This window comes from Lethenteron reissneri, chromosome 3 (genome assembly GCF_015708825.2).
Source record: "Lethenteron reissneri isolate LAM-NWPU_2019-01 chromosome 3, ASM1570882v1, whole genome shotgun sequence".
Lineage (NCBI taxonomy): Eukaryota > Metazoa > Chordata > Hyperoartia > Petromyzontiformes > Petromyzontidae > Lethenteron > Lethenteron reissneri.
This window is the reverse complement of record NC_083781.1, coordinates 8630736-8646851: the sequence shown is the minus strand read 5'-3', so window position 1 is coordinate 8646851 and position 16116 is coordinate 8630736. Positions and strand designations below refer to the sequence as shown.

Here is a 16116-nt window from a genome sequence, read left to right as displayed (position 1 = left end):
TCACGGGTAAGTGTAACTCATCTTTATTGTTACTGTCACAACAGGATACGATTGCACTCAGATTTGGACCCCGGGCCTCGGGGGATCTGGACGCGGAAACGGGCACTGCCCATGGGCCCCGGGCTCGACTTGGTGAACCCCGGGTACCCCGACTCCACAGCAACCTCAGTGGTACTTCCTCCAGCGATCGTGCTCTGCAGAACACACGGTACCGGTTAGCACAATCACACCGAAGACCCACAAAGTACAATGTCGCATATCTGACCATCCTATATTCCGCGCTAATTAACTGCTCATAGTGAGCGCAGTGTGTATGGTGTAGTTGTACATTTCTATACATGTTCAGACTGTATTAGCTTTATTATATAGGTTCCACGATTAAATTAATATTTATTTTGCCTCGTTTGTATGACATGTATTGTCTACATTATTCTAGTGTTATGTACATCAGTCTGAAGGTAACATATGCACAATATGCAAGTCATTGCTGCTAACACATACGAGCCTATACTGTGCATGTGCTGTAAACATGAGAATACCTATTAATCGAGTAACTATGCCATGCCGTTTTGGTAATATTTTCGTGGCCCAGACCACTGTTGAATATTTTACCATCCTTGTTACCTTGAGTTTTCACCGGGTTTCACAAAATAATATTTATAACGGGAACATGCACATTTACAGCCACCAATCGTTGTGTGTGTCGCGCAGCAGCGTTCTCGACACGTGGGAGGCCGATTAAAGCCACGTGCAAGTGCTGCCCTCCGGCGGCCGGGCCGGGCTTGTGTCGCGCAAGTTGAGTGGAAGCAAAAAATACGAATAACATCGTTCCCCTTCTTCTTGGTTCTTTCGGTAAAGTTACGTAGAAGGGAAATAATAAAACATAATAAAATACAATTCTCACGACGTTTCGGCCACAACGCAAGCAGCCGTCCTCAGGTAAAGAACAGGTCTGTCGGAAAGACAGCGTCTGAATGAACACCACCAAGCTTGGCAGCGTATATTTAAGCTGGGTTAGAGGAGAAAGGGCGCCCCCTTGCAAGAGCGAAAAGGCGTGCGTGCAGCTTGGCCTACCGCAGGGCACAAGTGTGTCCTCCAAATACTGTTACCGGGACAATTTTATTTATGTTTCTAATCCCAGTATTTACCTCTCCTCGTCTCTTCCATGTTTAATAAGAGCAATACAAAAGACGGGGTAAACGCACATCGCCGAAACCACCGAAGGAAACTCGCACACGAGTCGAATTCTTGAATGCACAATCCCAGGTTGCAGTAGTTACTGCAGGGTAAACTACACCACCACTCTGCCAGGCGTGTGGTGGGTCATGCGCTGCGTGAAGGCGCAGCTAACAAGGTCGCTTTGCATGCCGTTACATTTGTTTGCTTTTTGAGTGCCATTTTCACTAGTTTTTTTATTAACCCCTCCCCCCTTCTCAATTTAAACAAAAAAACATCCGTCACATGCGGACCACTGTAAATTTACCCACGCGTTTTGGGAACGCACGGAAGTTGCCCCTTAACGCTACGGCAGGATGACCACCAGGAACACAGCAAAATGCAGGCATTACTATGAGGGGGTGGAACGAGTCACCCTCCCCTCCCCCCTCCTAGCGATTTTATGACATGTAGGGATTCAGGCTTGCCATTCAATTATCGATTATAATTTTTACGTGGTTAATGTAATGGCATCTAGCAGCTGCAGGGGTCACATGAACCCAATACGCACGATAACTTACAGCTATTTGTCAAACCACTGTTGGATGAAGGCCTCTTCCACACTGTGCTTTTCATTGGGGGTTGGTTGACCAGACTTCGCCATGCTGGTCAGTGTGGGTTCGTGAGGAGTGGGGGAGTGCCTGGACTGGCACACTGACTTAATTGGCACCAACAGGAAGACGAAAGGGCTATCATCTGTCCAGCTAGTTAGATGTGAGCAATAGGTTTTCAACAGTACCTCAGATACCTGGGTTGTTGAAGCTATTTCCAGGAAGCAAACAGAAAGACAATTGAACATTATATAGGGTGATCTATTTATAGACACTCCACTGACTGCTAATGACCCACTTACTATGTCTGGTCTGTCGGAAAGCGTCTTTCGACAGACCTGTTGTTCATCTGAGGACGGCTGCTTGCGTTGTGGCCGAAACGTCATGAGAATTTTATTATGTTATATTTATATTATTTTATTATTTCCCTTCTACGTGACTTTACCGAAAGAAACAAGAATATGAATCCCTGCAGTGACGAAAGCTTTAGATCGAAATTTAAATCCACTTACTTTCTTCTCAACAGGTGATTAAATACTATCTAAGTGACTTTACCGAAAGAACCACGGGAAATGATTAAATACTGTGAAGGCAATGGCTCCATATCTTACAGAGTGTTGAAAGATGTAAGAATTAGCTTAATATTGGTTGGAGACAAAGACTTTTTTAAAATGTAATTTCCCCCAATTCATTCTGGAGGGTTATCTATACACGGGACATGCTGTATGCAATGTGCTGGCATGGAACCGCGTTGACTGCCGGGCCGCGTCACTGTTTCCACTTACTGACGTGGTCGAACGAGAAGATGTAGCTCAGGGTAACGTAGCCCACCAAGAACATGGTGACGCCCCCGAGGCCGCCACGGCGCACGTTGATGTACTTGTTCATGTAGCGGTTATAGCCTGCGAGCACAGGTCGGCGCACTGGCATCGCAGTCACCACGAGTGTGACGTTAATTCAACTTCACCACATCCACATTCATCGCAGTTACAGCAAAACAGAGATGTTACCCAACCGCACGGCGGCTGATGGGCCCTGCCGCCGGTGTCTCACCGTGGCTGCCGACGACCGGTCGCATTCGATCACGGAACGCGGCTTGAACGCTTGCGCGTGCCAATCGGTTCAACAGTTACTAAAGTTGAATTTAATTTAACGATCGATCCCATTACTTTCGGAATCGATTATTCTAAAATCGATTATTAACCCTCGTTGGAACCATCACAGGATACATAAGACGCCTGAGAAGAACATTATCGTTGGTGGTTTAAAAACAGGGGCTCATTTAAGAGATGTAAACCTTCCCACATTCAATCTCGGCTCAGTGAGAGGTCACAATGTTTCCTCTGCATTGACACTCAAGTCCGCGTGGTCTGTATTGCTATGCGTGGTCTGCATTGCCACCCAGGCTGTGCGTGCTATCTGCACGCGGTCACAGCGCGCCACACATACCTCGCCGGACCCCGCGGATGAACCCATTGGGCGTGAGGTCGCAGGTGCCGACCCAGGCGGGCAGCTCCCCCAGCTTCACGTCCAGCAGCCTCCGCTCGGCCAGAGCAACTGCGGCAAAACAAGACGAGACGAGCAGCAGTGAGCTCTGTGTACCCAGGGATGCCTGCAGTACAACCAGCGGAGAACCGGCGCTCGTTCCAGGCCAAGTGCACCTAGAGGTTACGTGACGGGTCAAAGGCTCGCTGCTAGCAGGTCACGGGGACAGACTCAGGTGCGATGGGTTGACTGAGACGACTTGCAGATGCACCACTTGTGCCCCCTACTGCGCCAACTCGTTGTATTTTATCGACCCGGCGCTCCGATAGTTGTTGTGAGCGTCGGCTTCCCTGCCGCCCACTATTGTAAAAATTAATATAAAACGTTTCATGTTACAGGGTAAGGCCCACTGAGCTCCATAGCTATTGTCCAGAAGCGACCTCGCCACAAATGATAAGCTCAACGAAGTGGATTATCACGTGGAAATGTATGGCAGCCAAATAATAAAAAAACGCGCATGTTTCTAAATATTAAGGGAAAACCCGATGACCCTGAAAAAAATCCACGCGACCACGGGGAGAAGACGCGAACTCCAAATACAGTATGCAGGCGTCAAGGTCGGGATCTAACCCACAACCTCCTGTATACCAGGCGAGGTAGTTAATATCTCCCCACCCTGGCGACCATGGGACTAAGTGCTGGGCAGTGAAGAGCAGTTTCAGCAAGAATGTGTTGTACTGTACTTCTATGCCACCGTGTCTATGCTCCCCATCTTCACGACTCGCGTGCAGTATGGTCAAATAGAACCTACGAATTACACGGCATGGAGAGGCATTGATCCAGCAGTGGATTGATGAGACTACAAACATTACGGTATTATATTTACGGACACGCCAACGATCATACTGCCATAATTGTATCGGCCTTAGCCCTGTGAATGTCACCATCTAAGGTCGTTTCAATAGACTTCATTTGAAGTCTGTTCTTTTAGCTTCCCATTACAGTATTTGTACCAGTCATTTCCTTTGGATTGTCTATCAATGTAAACCAGGTGGGGGGTGGGGTGGCAATATCTTAAAATACTTTGTACGCGTTCGATCCAGCGTCTCCATAGCCAGGATGACAACCCTGCTTCGTCTTCCTGTTCCAGTAGTATACCTTTACTTACACAGCCTCTCTGCAGCAATGCAGACTTTTCATGTGTCGGGTCAAATTAGGTCGACCAACAAAAACCCATCATCCCTTCAAGTCGATCCATGAAATCCGTGACTGTGCCACATTGAGGACCGGTTCGTTTGGCTGTCACTGACAGACCGGTCACTCACTCAATGTCAGTGTGGCATTAACACGCCCGGGAACCAGAGCCCCCCTGGGTAGACCGGGAGGGAATACCTTGGTCTCGTTATAACTGTAATTAATAAAATAATAAAAATAAAACATAATAAAATAAAATAATTATTTTATTTTATTGTTTTATTTATACAAATAAAACATAATAAAATAAAATAATTATTTTATTTTATTGTTTTATTTTTATTATTTTATTACTTCCCTTCTACGTGACTTTACCGAAAGAACCAAGAAGATGGATCCCTGCAGTCACGAAAGCTTTAAATCGAAATATAACTGTAATTGTTTACGAGTACAGCAATTATGGCTGTATAACCGCGAACGCTTAATCACTCCGTTACCGCATAGATGAGCGATGGTCAAAGGATGACGCTATTGGCAGCTAAATAATGGGACGCGTTCGGGTACGCATCTACCTGGGAGATGGAGCTATGGAATAAGCTCGTTTGCATGTTACTATAATAACTAACAACGCAGTATCGTGAGAGACGGTGCGAGCGATGTTAAGCTTTACCACTGCGGCAGATGGCAGCATTTGATGGTCACGGACAGACCGGTCACCCACCGTAGCAATGTGGAATTAACACGACAGACTCGGAGTCGCCCAGGGTAGACGAGACACACCGTGGTGGACTTGCTAAAACCCCGTGATGGTTTGAGGGGAAGGGGGGGGGGTGACTGTGGCCCCTGCAGCCGCCGATGTGGCCACCGGTGCGGGCAGCGCAAGGTGACTCGTTGGGGGTCACGCCTAGCCTAGGCCGCAGATGCGTTGCCCTGCCTCTATCCTCGCACCAGACGCGGAGAGCCCGAACCACCGCGGCTCTGGTCGCCTCAGTAAAACGACGAGGAGGATGTCCAATTTAAAAGAAATTTTAAAAAGCAAGCGTAAAGTTTAACGAGGTAGGCGATTGCCCGAGACGAGATCCACTCACCCGACTTAGCCGCCATCTCGTGCAGGTGTCCAAAGCCTGTCTGCACCACGTGACCCTCAGCGTGTCGACTCCGCCCCCTCCACTTAAACCACGCCCATTCTATAGGCCACGCCCCCTCCACTTAAACCACGCCCCTTCTATAGACCACGCCCATTCTATAGACCACGCCCATTCTATAGACCACGCCCCTTCCATAGACCACGCCCCTTCCATAGACCACGCCCATTCTATAGACCACGCCCCTTCTATAGACCACGCCCCTTCTATAGACCACGCCCCTTCTATAGGCCACGCCCATCCTATAGGCCACGCCCATCCTATAGGCCACGCCCCTTCTATAGGCCACGCCCCTTCTATAGACCACGCCCTCAGCTATAGACCCCCCCGCCCCCTTAACTGTTCAAGTTCATTTACAGCAGCCAAATAATGTTAAGCTTAGTGGCGAATGGCGCCCCCCACCCACCCAGCTGCCCCCCCTCTCTTCCCCATCTCGCGCACTCTTCCCGAGCCCCCGGGGTCTTCCTTCCCTGTCCCCGTGGCCACAGAGCCTCCCCTCTCATCTGCCCCGAGGCCGCAGGGTCCGTCCGTCCGAGCGCCACGGCCGACGACGGAGCACGCGGCCCCCTAGAACGTGGCCCGCCTCGTGGGGCCCGGCGTGCCGATGTAGGGGTGTCAGGGGAGGGATTCCCACCAATAGATGGGTTAGTGGGAGGGGTGATCGAGGAGATATAAGGAGAGAACGGGCGGGAAGAGATGGCCTTTGGCAGGAACGATATTGGGACGGCTGGGGACAGGTGTGGATGGAAGGAAAGGAATAAAGGACGAGACCCCTGCAATCTGGTGTCGGCTCCCCCTTTACACCTGCCCCACGCCACAGAGCGGTCTTGGGGAGTGTTTTGACCATACTTCACCGTTATGGTCAATGCGGGTTGGTGTGTAGCGGAGTAGGCTGTGGGGTAAGGGGGGGGGGACCACCGGTGCAAATATCTCACCATTGAAATTGTTTTGCGTGAAATCAACGGAGTTGTATTTAGACTGCGCCGATTTTTGATGCGTGCCCCGTGTCACCGCGCTACCGGGTCACGCTCAGCCCTGAAGGGCCCCGATCCCGTCCTATCTCGGCAGCGTAGCAAAGTTGAGAAGACGCCGTCTCTCTCCACACCATCACACGATACCATCTCTCCACACCAGCTCTCCACACCATTACCACCACACCATTTCTCTACACACCATTACCACCACACCATCACACGACACCACACCATCTCTCCACACCATTACCACCACACCATTTCTCTACACATCATATTACCACCACACCATCTCTCCACACCATTACCACCACACCATTTATCTACACATCATTACCACCACACCATTACCAACCACACCATCACCACCCCTCATGGTGCTGCGATGCCAACATCCGTAACCTGCGTATCAACTGCTCCTCGTCGCTCCATCTCCCCACTGCTCGTCCTGTAGGCCACGTTCTCCCCCCCCCCCCACCCTTTGGATGCCATTGCAATTCGGCAAGTTTTGTTAAATCGACCACCGTCTTCCCTTGTCGTGGTTTTCTTGCCCAAGTAAAACAAATGTGAGTACAGCATTCGATGTTCATTCGTCTTTTCCAGAACGTCGGTGATGTTATTATTATTGTTGAAAAATGTTCTAACAGGGGTTTATCCCTTTCTGGCAATACAACAGGCGTCAAGCAAGATGTTCCAACACAAAATAAAACCTTTTGCGAGGAATCAAGTCTGCATTAACCACACGTGCTTGTGGTGAACATGCAAACAAACATGCTCTGATAATTATATATGCATTGTCTTTCAAACTGATTGGCCTCCACGAGAGACGGCCTTCTTTAGTCTCACCACCAGTGTCAGACCAGAGAACGCCAAAAGGCGAACGGCACAAAGACATTGCATGTGCGAGAGCATCATCCAAAGCTCGGGGTGAGCAGCTACATCATGGGACCGTTTTGCCAGTGTCAAAGTATGAAAAATAAATAAAGTTTTTACCCATTCTGGTACGTGTGGTTAATACAGACACGATTCTCTGAAAAAGCTATCAATTTGGTGTTTTGACATCTTAACGCCTGTTTTTATTGCCAAAACGGGTAAACCCTATTCCTGTTTTTAATACTTTGATACTGAGATATTATTATGGACATGGTCGACGGTAGTGAGATACCTGTCCTAGACCCAGCTGGCTCGTTGTCGCTGGTTGGACCCTAAATATGAAGGCAACGCGAAGAAAAGTAATTTGCAAAACACTTTAATTTGTACACTCCACTCTGGGCAAACTCAAAATCCCCCGTTGCGTGTTCAGCCCCCCCCCCCCCACAACGCACGGGTAAAACTGGGGTCTCCACTGTGTCATCTCACTCGGGTCACACTCCACACGGGTCATGCAACATCTCCCTTTAACAGGATGGCATCAACAACCATAGAAAACAGAACAATAATAATATGATTAATGATCCTCAATGAAATCCCTCAATCCGTAGGCTCGCAACTGCACGCAACGACACCACCGGCAGCAGAACAGAAACGCGTGGTTGGTATGGGAGACCCCAGAAATGGACCAGCTCTTATTTTTTCACAGCCTTGATTTCAAGTTAAAACGACAAACCCCTATGCGACAATAAAACAAAACAAAATATTACTCGGGCAATGCAGCGCGCGCGCACGCACGCACGCACGCACACCGCCTGCGACACATTGCTACGAAACTGTGAAATGATATTGAACATGGCCGTCGCCACGTGTGATGAGACTCAAAGCATTATCGAGAGAGCTGGAGGTACACGGCGAGCGAGTGGCAAGCGGGAATGAATGGTGGAGTCACGGTGGCACAAGAGTGGAACGGTTGGTGACACTATGCCGATAGAGAAACCCCAAAACAAACGAAATAACCCAGCCCTCCTCCAAGCCCGACCGTCTCAATAAAAGAGTGAAACGTCTGTACAAAGTAGATGCTGAGCTCAGCTTTAAGTTGCAGTACTAGCCAGTCACCTCCCAATTGTCCACAGAATTGCCCACCCACCCCCCCGATCCCCACCTCCCCAGACAGCAGCGACGGGGAACGTGGCGGCGAAGTGATTCCCCAAAGTCGTTACGGGACCGGCACAGAGCTCCTCGAGACGCACATTCAGCAGGTCCCACCCTAGGTCGGCTTCGTTACAAAATAACAGCACGGCGCGTTAAGACAAAGCAGAAACAACCCTTGTCGACTTGTCGGTGTTGTAAGCGCTACCTGTCAACATGGCTCAATCCCATGCGGGGGGAGGGAGGGAGGAGGGTGTGGGGTGGGGATGTCGTTGGGGGGGGGAGTACCCAAACGTCTGGGCTTGTCTTCAAGTCTCCTGACACGGGAACTCGTTGTGTAAGATCATCATTGCTTTCTCACAGGTAACAATAACAGCTTTGGTAAACGAGGGAGGTAACTTCAAATAAACGATGAACGGTGAATGTGGTGACACGTCCTCACAAAGTTCACACCTAAGACATGTTGGCAATGGGGGGGGGGGGTTCAGTTACAGAGGCCAAGTGAATTTGATTCTCCATCATCAATCCACTGCTGGATGAAGGACTTCCCAGTCGGTCGCCACCTCTCGCGATGCTGCGATGATCCACCCGGCACCTGCAACTACGCGAGCCGATCCCGTCGCTCCATCTCCACGGCGGAACGTCCTCGTGGGCACGTTCCGCTCCGTGGCTGCCGCTCCATCGCTGGCCTTGACCGTCGCCCCATCCGGCCGTGACGCGTCCTGACGCGTTCCTGCCAGAGCCCACTCTCTTCACAGCTTCAATTGTATACGTAACCCGCGAATGTTCTCGAATCCACACGTTCCACTCTCCGGCTGTCGATGTAATTTCAAGCGTGCATCTCTCCACAGTGATGCTCCGTGAACTCAGTTAACACGTGACTCTACTAGCTGCTCAATGATCCTAACCAAGAGAACCGCGCCGTGATCATTTACTGGAAATTCGATTGCATTGCCGTCGACTGGCGGTTTGACCAGTGCCGTGGTCTCGTTGGTGATCGAGAGGAATAAACTTGTGTGTGGAAGTGCTGGGTGGATTGTTAAATCGCAGGCACTCTTACTGAAGGCAACGGACTTGGGGAGACCTCATCCAACAGCAGGAATGATCATGGTAACCATGGTGGTGGTGGAGCAATGAGCAACAGGCACACCTCTGCCAATGTGATCTCGGTGATCCTAATCAAGGCCCCCTGAGTCTTTGGTCGTTGTACTTCAGCTAGGGGTCAGGCCTTAATTTCGGCCGGTTCTGTCTGGGATGGCGACACAGAAAATATTCCCCACCTGGCACACCACATCCAGTATTCCTGCCAATGTGGCCGTGGCTACTTGCCACGTGGCATCGACATGGAGCATATTCAGTGAGAAATCAAGCCCTGCTCAGGAAGGGTCTCTTTAGCTGACACATTCGGACGCCCATCAATGGCATTGGTTGTGATGACCTCTTGACCTTGTCTTAGTTTCGGACTTCTGAACCTAACGTCCGTTCATAGAATCTCGAGCTGCTCCCGCACCGATTGAAGCCATCCTGACAGGCGTGTTCATACACTATGGCCACATTCAAAAAGTAAAACAAACAAAAAAATCTAAATTCTAAATCAACTCAAGCCAGGTACATAAGCATTGTACCAGCCAACACACACACACGTATATATACTCTTATTGCAAAGTCTGCAACCCAAGGCATCTCACAGATTGTCACATTGATTAGTGTTTTTTTTATCCGACAAGGTGAATACAGGAAACTAACGCACGTGCTTACAGTGACGCCATGCACCCGCGTGCGCCCGTCGCGTGTCTGCTCGCTTCCGGCGGGCACATTGGTTCCGGGCAAACGACGCGCAAAACGAACCCTCGTCGATTCAACCTCGTCGTCCATCCCCACCCCCCCTCTCCTCCTTCCAACGAAGCGCCACTCGCTGAAACTCTCCTAGCCGAACACACACCCCTCGGTTAAAAATAAATCATCTGCTGCTCGCACGTTGCAGGGTGCTCTATACACTGCAGTTTTATAATATATATCTTATATATTTTTTGACATTTTAGTGTTTTTTTTACAAACCAGTGAAAACTTTCCTTCATGTGCAGAGTGGGTATACTCGCGAGCGCGTCCCGGGCGGAGTGATTCCACCCTGCCCGTCTCGAGCCATCTCGAGCCGCTCACGGAACCTCGCGAGCGCGAAGCTTAGAAAAATAAAACCGACCCCATGGGGAGCCCGACCCGGCAGGACACGCGATAATCTTGTATCTTGGGCGCTCCACCTGGCCGCAAGGCGGGGGAGGGGCACCTCTCGCGAGTCCACGGTGAACAGCAACGGCGCGACGCGCGGCGGTCGTGGTACCAGGCCAATAGAGCGTGTTGTAGAGGTCGTAGAGGTCGCCGCCGGCGGGCGACTGTGTGGCAAGGAACCAAGGTCTCGCACGATGCGGACGCGCGTCCGTGCACCGAGCGACTACGAGGGAGCCGCGGCAGCGCCGTGAACGGAGGCAATGTCCGTGCAGCGGGAAAAAATAAAATCCTGTCGCTCGAGCTTTTTGGATGTGCGTGGAGCCTAAACGCCTGCTCGCAGCCTTCATGCGCGGGTTCCAGCAGCGCAAACACAAACCCAACAACTCGCGACACGAACTTTAATTGGGATTGAGCCTTGAGTTCACGACTACGCCACGCGTTCCATCGCCAGGCTGGTTCGCCTGAAAAACCCTGCCAACCCGGCTCCTTCGTACAAAACGAACGTAGTAACGATCCTAACTATCGCGTCAAATCCAACCGCAGGAAACCGCGAATCTCGGCGTTGTCTCGGCGTTCGGCTTAAACGAAGGAAGAGAAGCCGGCTACCGGAGGCCGCGTGCCGGGCCCCAACCCGTTCGCCGACGCCGACACGAAGAGCCCGACGAGCGGGCTGGCGGCGCCGCTCCCCGGGCCGCCGCCGCCACCGCCGCCCCCGCCACCGGCAGGGCCGTTGGAAGAGGCCGTGGCCGATGAGACGTACATGCCGTGCTGCGGGTGGTGCGGGTGGTGCTGGGGGTGGTGGTGCGGGTGGTGGTGGGGGTGGTGGTGGTGGGGCAGTAGAGGGGGTGAGGGCTGGCGGCGTGCGGATCGCCCGACTCGGAGTGCTCGGCGTCGGCCAGGTAGGGCCCGCACGGCTGCGGCGAGCGCGACAGCCCCTTGGGCTGGCGTCGCCACGAGCTGTAGTAACCCGGCTCGCTCATGTAGTGGTTGACGAATGAGTGGGAGTTGCACTTGACCGGGTCCGAGCCGAAGTCGTCCTCCTCGCTCGCCTGTCGCACGAACGGCACGCAGGCAGGCAGCAGAGATGTGGGTCAGCGTTTTTTAAATTAAATTTTCGTTTTGGTCATAATCCGAGTCTGGTAGACGTCAACGATGGCCCGTGTGGCATGTCAGTCATAGACTCAGTCTGTGGCCTTCATGGAGTGGTTCTCTAAGTCTGGTCCATTAAAGCGGCCAATCGGTGAACTCAGTAAATCTTATTATAAACACAGAGCCAATCACCACGTCTAGTCTTCCTCAGTGCAACGCGATCTCAAATGACGTTTGTAAATTATCCGCGACTGCATCTTCATTCAGACTCGTTCATTTAGTGTTATCAAAGCCGGTCACGCTTTGGACTTTGGTGGGTAGATGATGATGGTGATGATGGTGGTGGTGATGATGATGGTGGTGATGATGATGGTGGTGATGATTGTGGTGGTGAAGATCAAGATGGTGATGATCATGATGATGACGGTGGTGATGATGGTGCTGATGATCATAATGGTGATGATGATGATGATGACGGTGGTGATGATGATGGTGGTGGTGCTGATGATGGTGGTTATGATGATGGTGATGATGTGATTGTGGTGGTGAAGATCAAGATGGTGATGATCATGATGACGACGGTGGTGATGATGGTGGTGATGATCATAATGGTGATGATGATGATGACTGTGGTGATGATGATGATGATGGTGGTGGTGCTGAGTCGTAGTCATCATCTGCCTGATGGTTTTCATCTGCTCACAGTCATCGTTGACTACAAGGAAAAACACCTTCACCGATTCATATATCTGTGCCCACTTTTGTTCACAAAATTAACCCTGCAAGAAGGGAGACTTAATGAGGTGGGCTGGGTTGTCTCAGAGGTCATGGCACTGAGACTCTGGGTTCAAATCCAACTTTTATCCACGGACTCTGCTTGAACCGACTTCTCGAGTGTAGCGAGTGGCCGGTCTCAGCCGGGTCACCAGTGGCTGTGGAAAGAGCCACCCTCCGACCGTGACATTTAATTCTGAGCTTAATTTATATAAATTCCAGCCGTGAGAATTAATCAATGTTGACTTTCATGTAAAGAACATTACCTCTGTGTATAGCAGATCAGGGGGAAAAGTACTGACCCCAACTATATGGATCATTGTTCAATTGAAGGGACCTTAAAGGTGTGTTCTTTGATAGCCACTTCTGTGGACCGTTCTCGAACACAAACACTGCTCAGAGAGAGTTCTGAATCGGTTCTTCATCTTGTGACACGACACTGGGGGCACAAGTGGCATGTCATTGGGGCACGAGACAAAAAATATCCCACGAAACCACGTCATAACAATCATTATCATTTCGATTTAAAGCTTTCGTGACTGCAGGGATTCATCTTCTTGGTTCTTTCGGTAAAGTCACGTAGAAGGGAAATAATAAAATAATAAAAATAAAACATAATAATATAATTCTCACGACGTTTCGGCCACAACGCGAGCAGCCGTCCTCAGGTGAAGAACAGGTCTGTCGGAAAGACAGCGTCTTTTTATTATTATTTTATTATTTCCCTTCTACTGTGACTTTACCGAAAGAACCAAGAAGAATAATTATCATATTAATTTACTTATTTATCCAGGAAAGACATACTGAGAGGGAAGGGAGTTTCACGGCAACATCTGTGCTGCGGTGATCCGCCAACCCTCACGTGGCCCTCTTAGCATTGGGGCGCCCAGGGGTCGGCCTCTCCCTGTGGTTGTGGAAACGCGGCAGGGAGTGGCGAGCGTCTGACCTCTGACTCGGAGAGCTCGGAGGGCTTCTCGGTGAGGCTGCTGCTCTCCGCCGCCGTCACCTCGTACTTGGCGGTGAGGTCCTCGTCGGAGTAGCGCAGCGTGCCGGGCGAGGGGCGCGGAGGGGAGCTGTCAAAACAAAAAACGCCGTCTCATTGCCATTCAGCTCCTCAATTGGCTCCCTTTCGTCGACATCATCATAAGCCATTCTCAATCCGCACAGGGTTCACCTGACGACATTGAATATCGCGGTGAAGACACGACGGCGGTGATGAGGATGGGGCGGTGGTGCCCCAGTGGTTGCCAAGGCCCTTGGTGCGAGGAATGAAATGCAACCCCCCGACCACTGTCCAATTTTTCCCCACTCCTCTTCATAGCCCCACTTCCCACCCCGGGCTCGTCCGACCTGTGGGGCACGGTGCAGTCGCACCGCCTGCACACTCAATGGACATGACGCTACTGCCCAACCATTCTCCATCCCGCTACGCATTCAAGGCCTTTCCATGCTTTCGCCATCTCCAGCAGAAGCGCCGTGCAGCTCCATGCAGCATTATCACCATCAGCCGTGCAATGATCGATCCACTGCTGTCCCCCCGTCGTACCGTGCGTAGGTGCCATTGCGCTTGTAGAGGGCGGTCTTGACGGAGAGGCGGCGGTTGTTGAGCTCCAGCGTGGTGAAGCCGCCCTCCAGGCTCGTGATCTCCTCGTTGGCGCCCGCGCGCGGCGTGCTGCCTGCAGCGCACGCAGCACAGAGACACGAGTGGCCACCGCCGCCGCGGTGTCGACGTCAACCGGTCAGGCGAAGACTGGCACGGCACGGTTTTGGTGATATTCCGATGACAGTAAAAGAGGGTTGGTGCCCCCCACCTAAATTAAATATATTTACTTGTAAATAAAAAAAAAATGTATAAACAAAACAACAGCTTGAAGTAAAAAACATTCTAAAAATAAGTGGCTATTTTAAAATCATTTGAAAATTGTTTGGCATCTTAAATTGATTCTGAGAGCACCGATTAAAAATGTGTGGCGTGCGGTTTGGATGGGGTCAGCTCCACTCCACCGCAACTCCTGCCCTCCCTCGCCACTTCTCCTGCCCTCCCCACTCCCCCACACTCCTCCCCACTCCTCCCCACTCCCCCACACTCCTCCACACTCATCCCCACTCCCCCACACTCCCCCACACTCCTCCCCACTCCTCCCCACTCCCCCACACTCCTCCACACTCATCCCCACTCCCCCACACTCCCCCACACTCATCCCCACTCCTCCCCACTCCCCCACACTCCCCCACACTCCTCCCCACTCCTCCCCACTCCCCCACACTCCCCCACACTCATCCCCACTCCTCCCCACTCCCCCACACTCCCCCACACTCCTCCCCACTCCTCCCCACTCCCCCACACTCCCCCACACTCCTCCCCACTCCTCCCCACTCCCCCACACTCCTCCACACTCATCCCCACTCCCCCACACTCCCCCACACTCATCCCCACTCCTCCCCACTCCCCACACTCCTCCACACTCATCCCCACTCCCCACACTCCCCCACACTCCTCCCCACTCCTCCCCACTCCCCCCACTCCCCCACACTCATCCCCACTCCTCCCCACTCCCCCACACTCCTCCACACTCATCCCCACTCCCCCACACTCCTCCACACTGCTCCCCATTCCTCCACACTCCACCCCCCCTGCCACTCCTCCCCACTCCTCCATACCCCCCCCCACGAACACTCCTCCCCACTCCCCCACACTCCTCCACACTCATCCCCACTCCTCCCCACTCCTCCCCACTGCTCCCCACACTCCTCCCCACTCCTCCATACCCCCCCCCCACGAACACTCCTCCCCACTCCCCCACACTCCTCCACACTCATCCCCACTCCCCCACACTCCTCCACACTCATCCCCACTCCTCCCCACTCCCCCACACTCCTCCACACTCATCCCCACTCATCCCCACTCCTCTACACTCCTCCCACTGCTCTCCACTCCTCCACACTCCACCCCCCACGAACACTCCTCTCCACTCCCCCCCACTCCTCCACACTCCACCCCCCCTGCACACTCCTCCCCACTCCTCTCCACTCCTCCAATCCCCCCCCCACGAACACTCCTCTCCACTCCCCCCCACTCCTCCCGACCACCGCCGCGGCCCACGACAGCGTCGCCACCGCCCCACATCAGCCTTCGAAGGTGGCGCCCGACCTGACGTTTTCCTACATCCAACTCCACGGGAAGCTGCCCCATCGCCGTCACGGCCGTGAGCGCGCCAACTCACTGGAGTCGGACTTGCGCGAGTACTTCTGGTTCTGGCCGCGGATGATGAGCACGAAGACGAGGAGGAGGATGAGGATGAGGCTGGTCAGCGCCACCACCACCAGGAACCACCACTCCTCGTAGAACGCCGCTCCCATTTGCGCTGCGGCGCACGCGGTTCAAGTGAATTTGGCGCACGACGCAAGCGACACGCGACCCCCGGCCGGAGCCGGACTCCA

The 16116-nt window shown here is 52.3% G+C and overlaps 2 protein-coding genes across 2 annotated transcripts; both read right to left on the bottom strand.

Annotated features, from left to right (window-relative positions):
* On the bottom strand, nucleotides 1-5645 carry LOC133346004 (ATP synthase subunit f, mitochondrial-like). Its single transcript, XM_061557240.1, has 4 exons — nucleotides 5534-5645; nucleotides 3216-3323; nucleotides 2552-2668; nucleotides 1-194 (listed from the first exon to the last, which is right to left on the bottom strand). Exons 1-4 carry the CDS (start codon nucleotides 5547-5549, stop codon nucleotides 166-168), a joined length of 270 nt encoding a protein of 89 aa, XP_061413224.1. The 5' UTR covers nucleotides 5550-5645; the 3' UTR covers nucleotides 1-165.
* A 5577-nt stretch (nucleotides 5646-11222) lies between these two features.
* LOC133345998 (protein sidekick-2-like) lies at nucleotides 11223-16085 on the bottom strand. Its single transcript, XM_061557227.1, is given in 6 exon segments — nucleotides 11223-11649; nucleotides 11651-11677; nucleotides 11679-11861; nucleotides 13622-13748; nucleotides 14222-14351; nucleotides 15900-16085. Coding segments are annotated over 6 exon segments (861 nt in total). The 5' UTR covers nucleotides 16036-16085; the 3' UTR covers nucleotides 11223-11391.
* Between the last annotated feature and the right edge of the window lie 31 nt (nucleotides 16086-16116).

Coding starts and splice junctions, on each gene's coding strand:
- LOC133346004 (XM_061557240.1), bottom strand. Junction 2,669..3,215: donor CATCCGCGGGGTCCGGCGAG/GTATGTGTGGCG, acceptor CTGTGCTCGCAG/GCTATAACCGCTACATGAAC. Junction 195..2,551: donor CTTCTCGTTCGACCACGTCA/GTAAGTGGAAAC, acceptor TGTGTTCTGCAG/AGCACGATCGCTGGAGGAAG.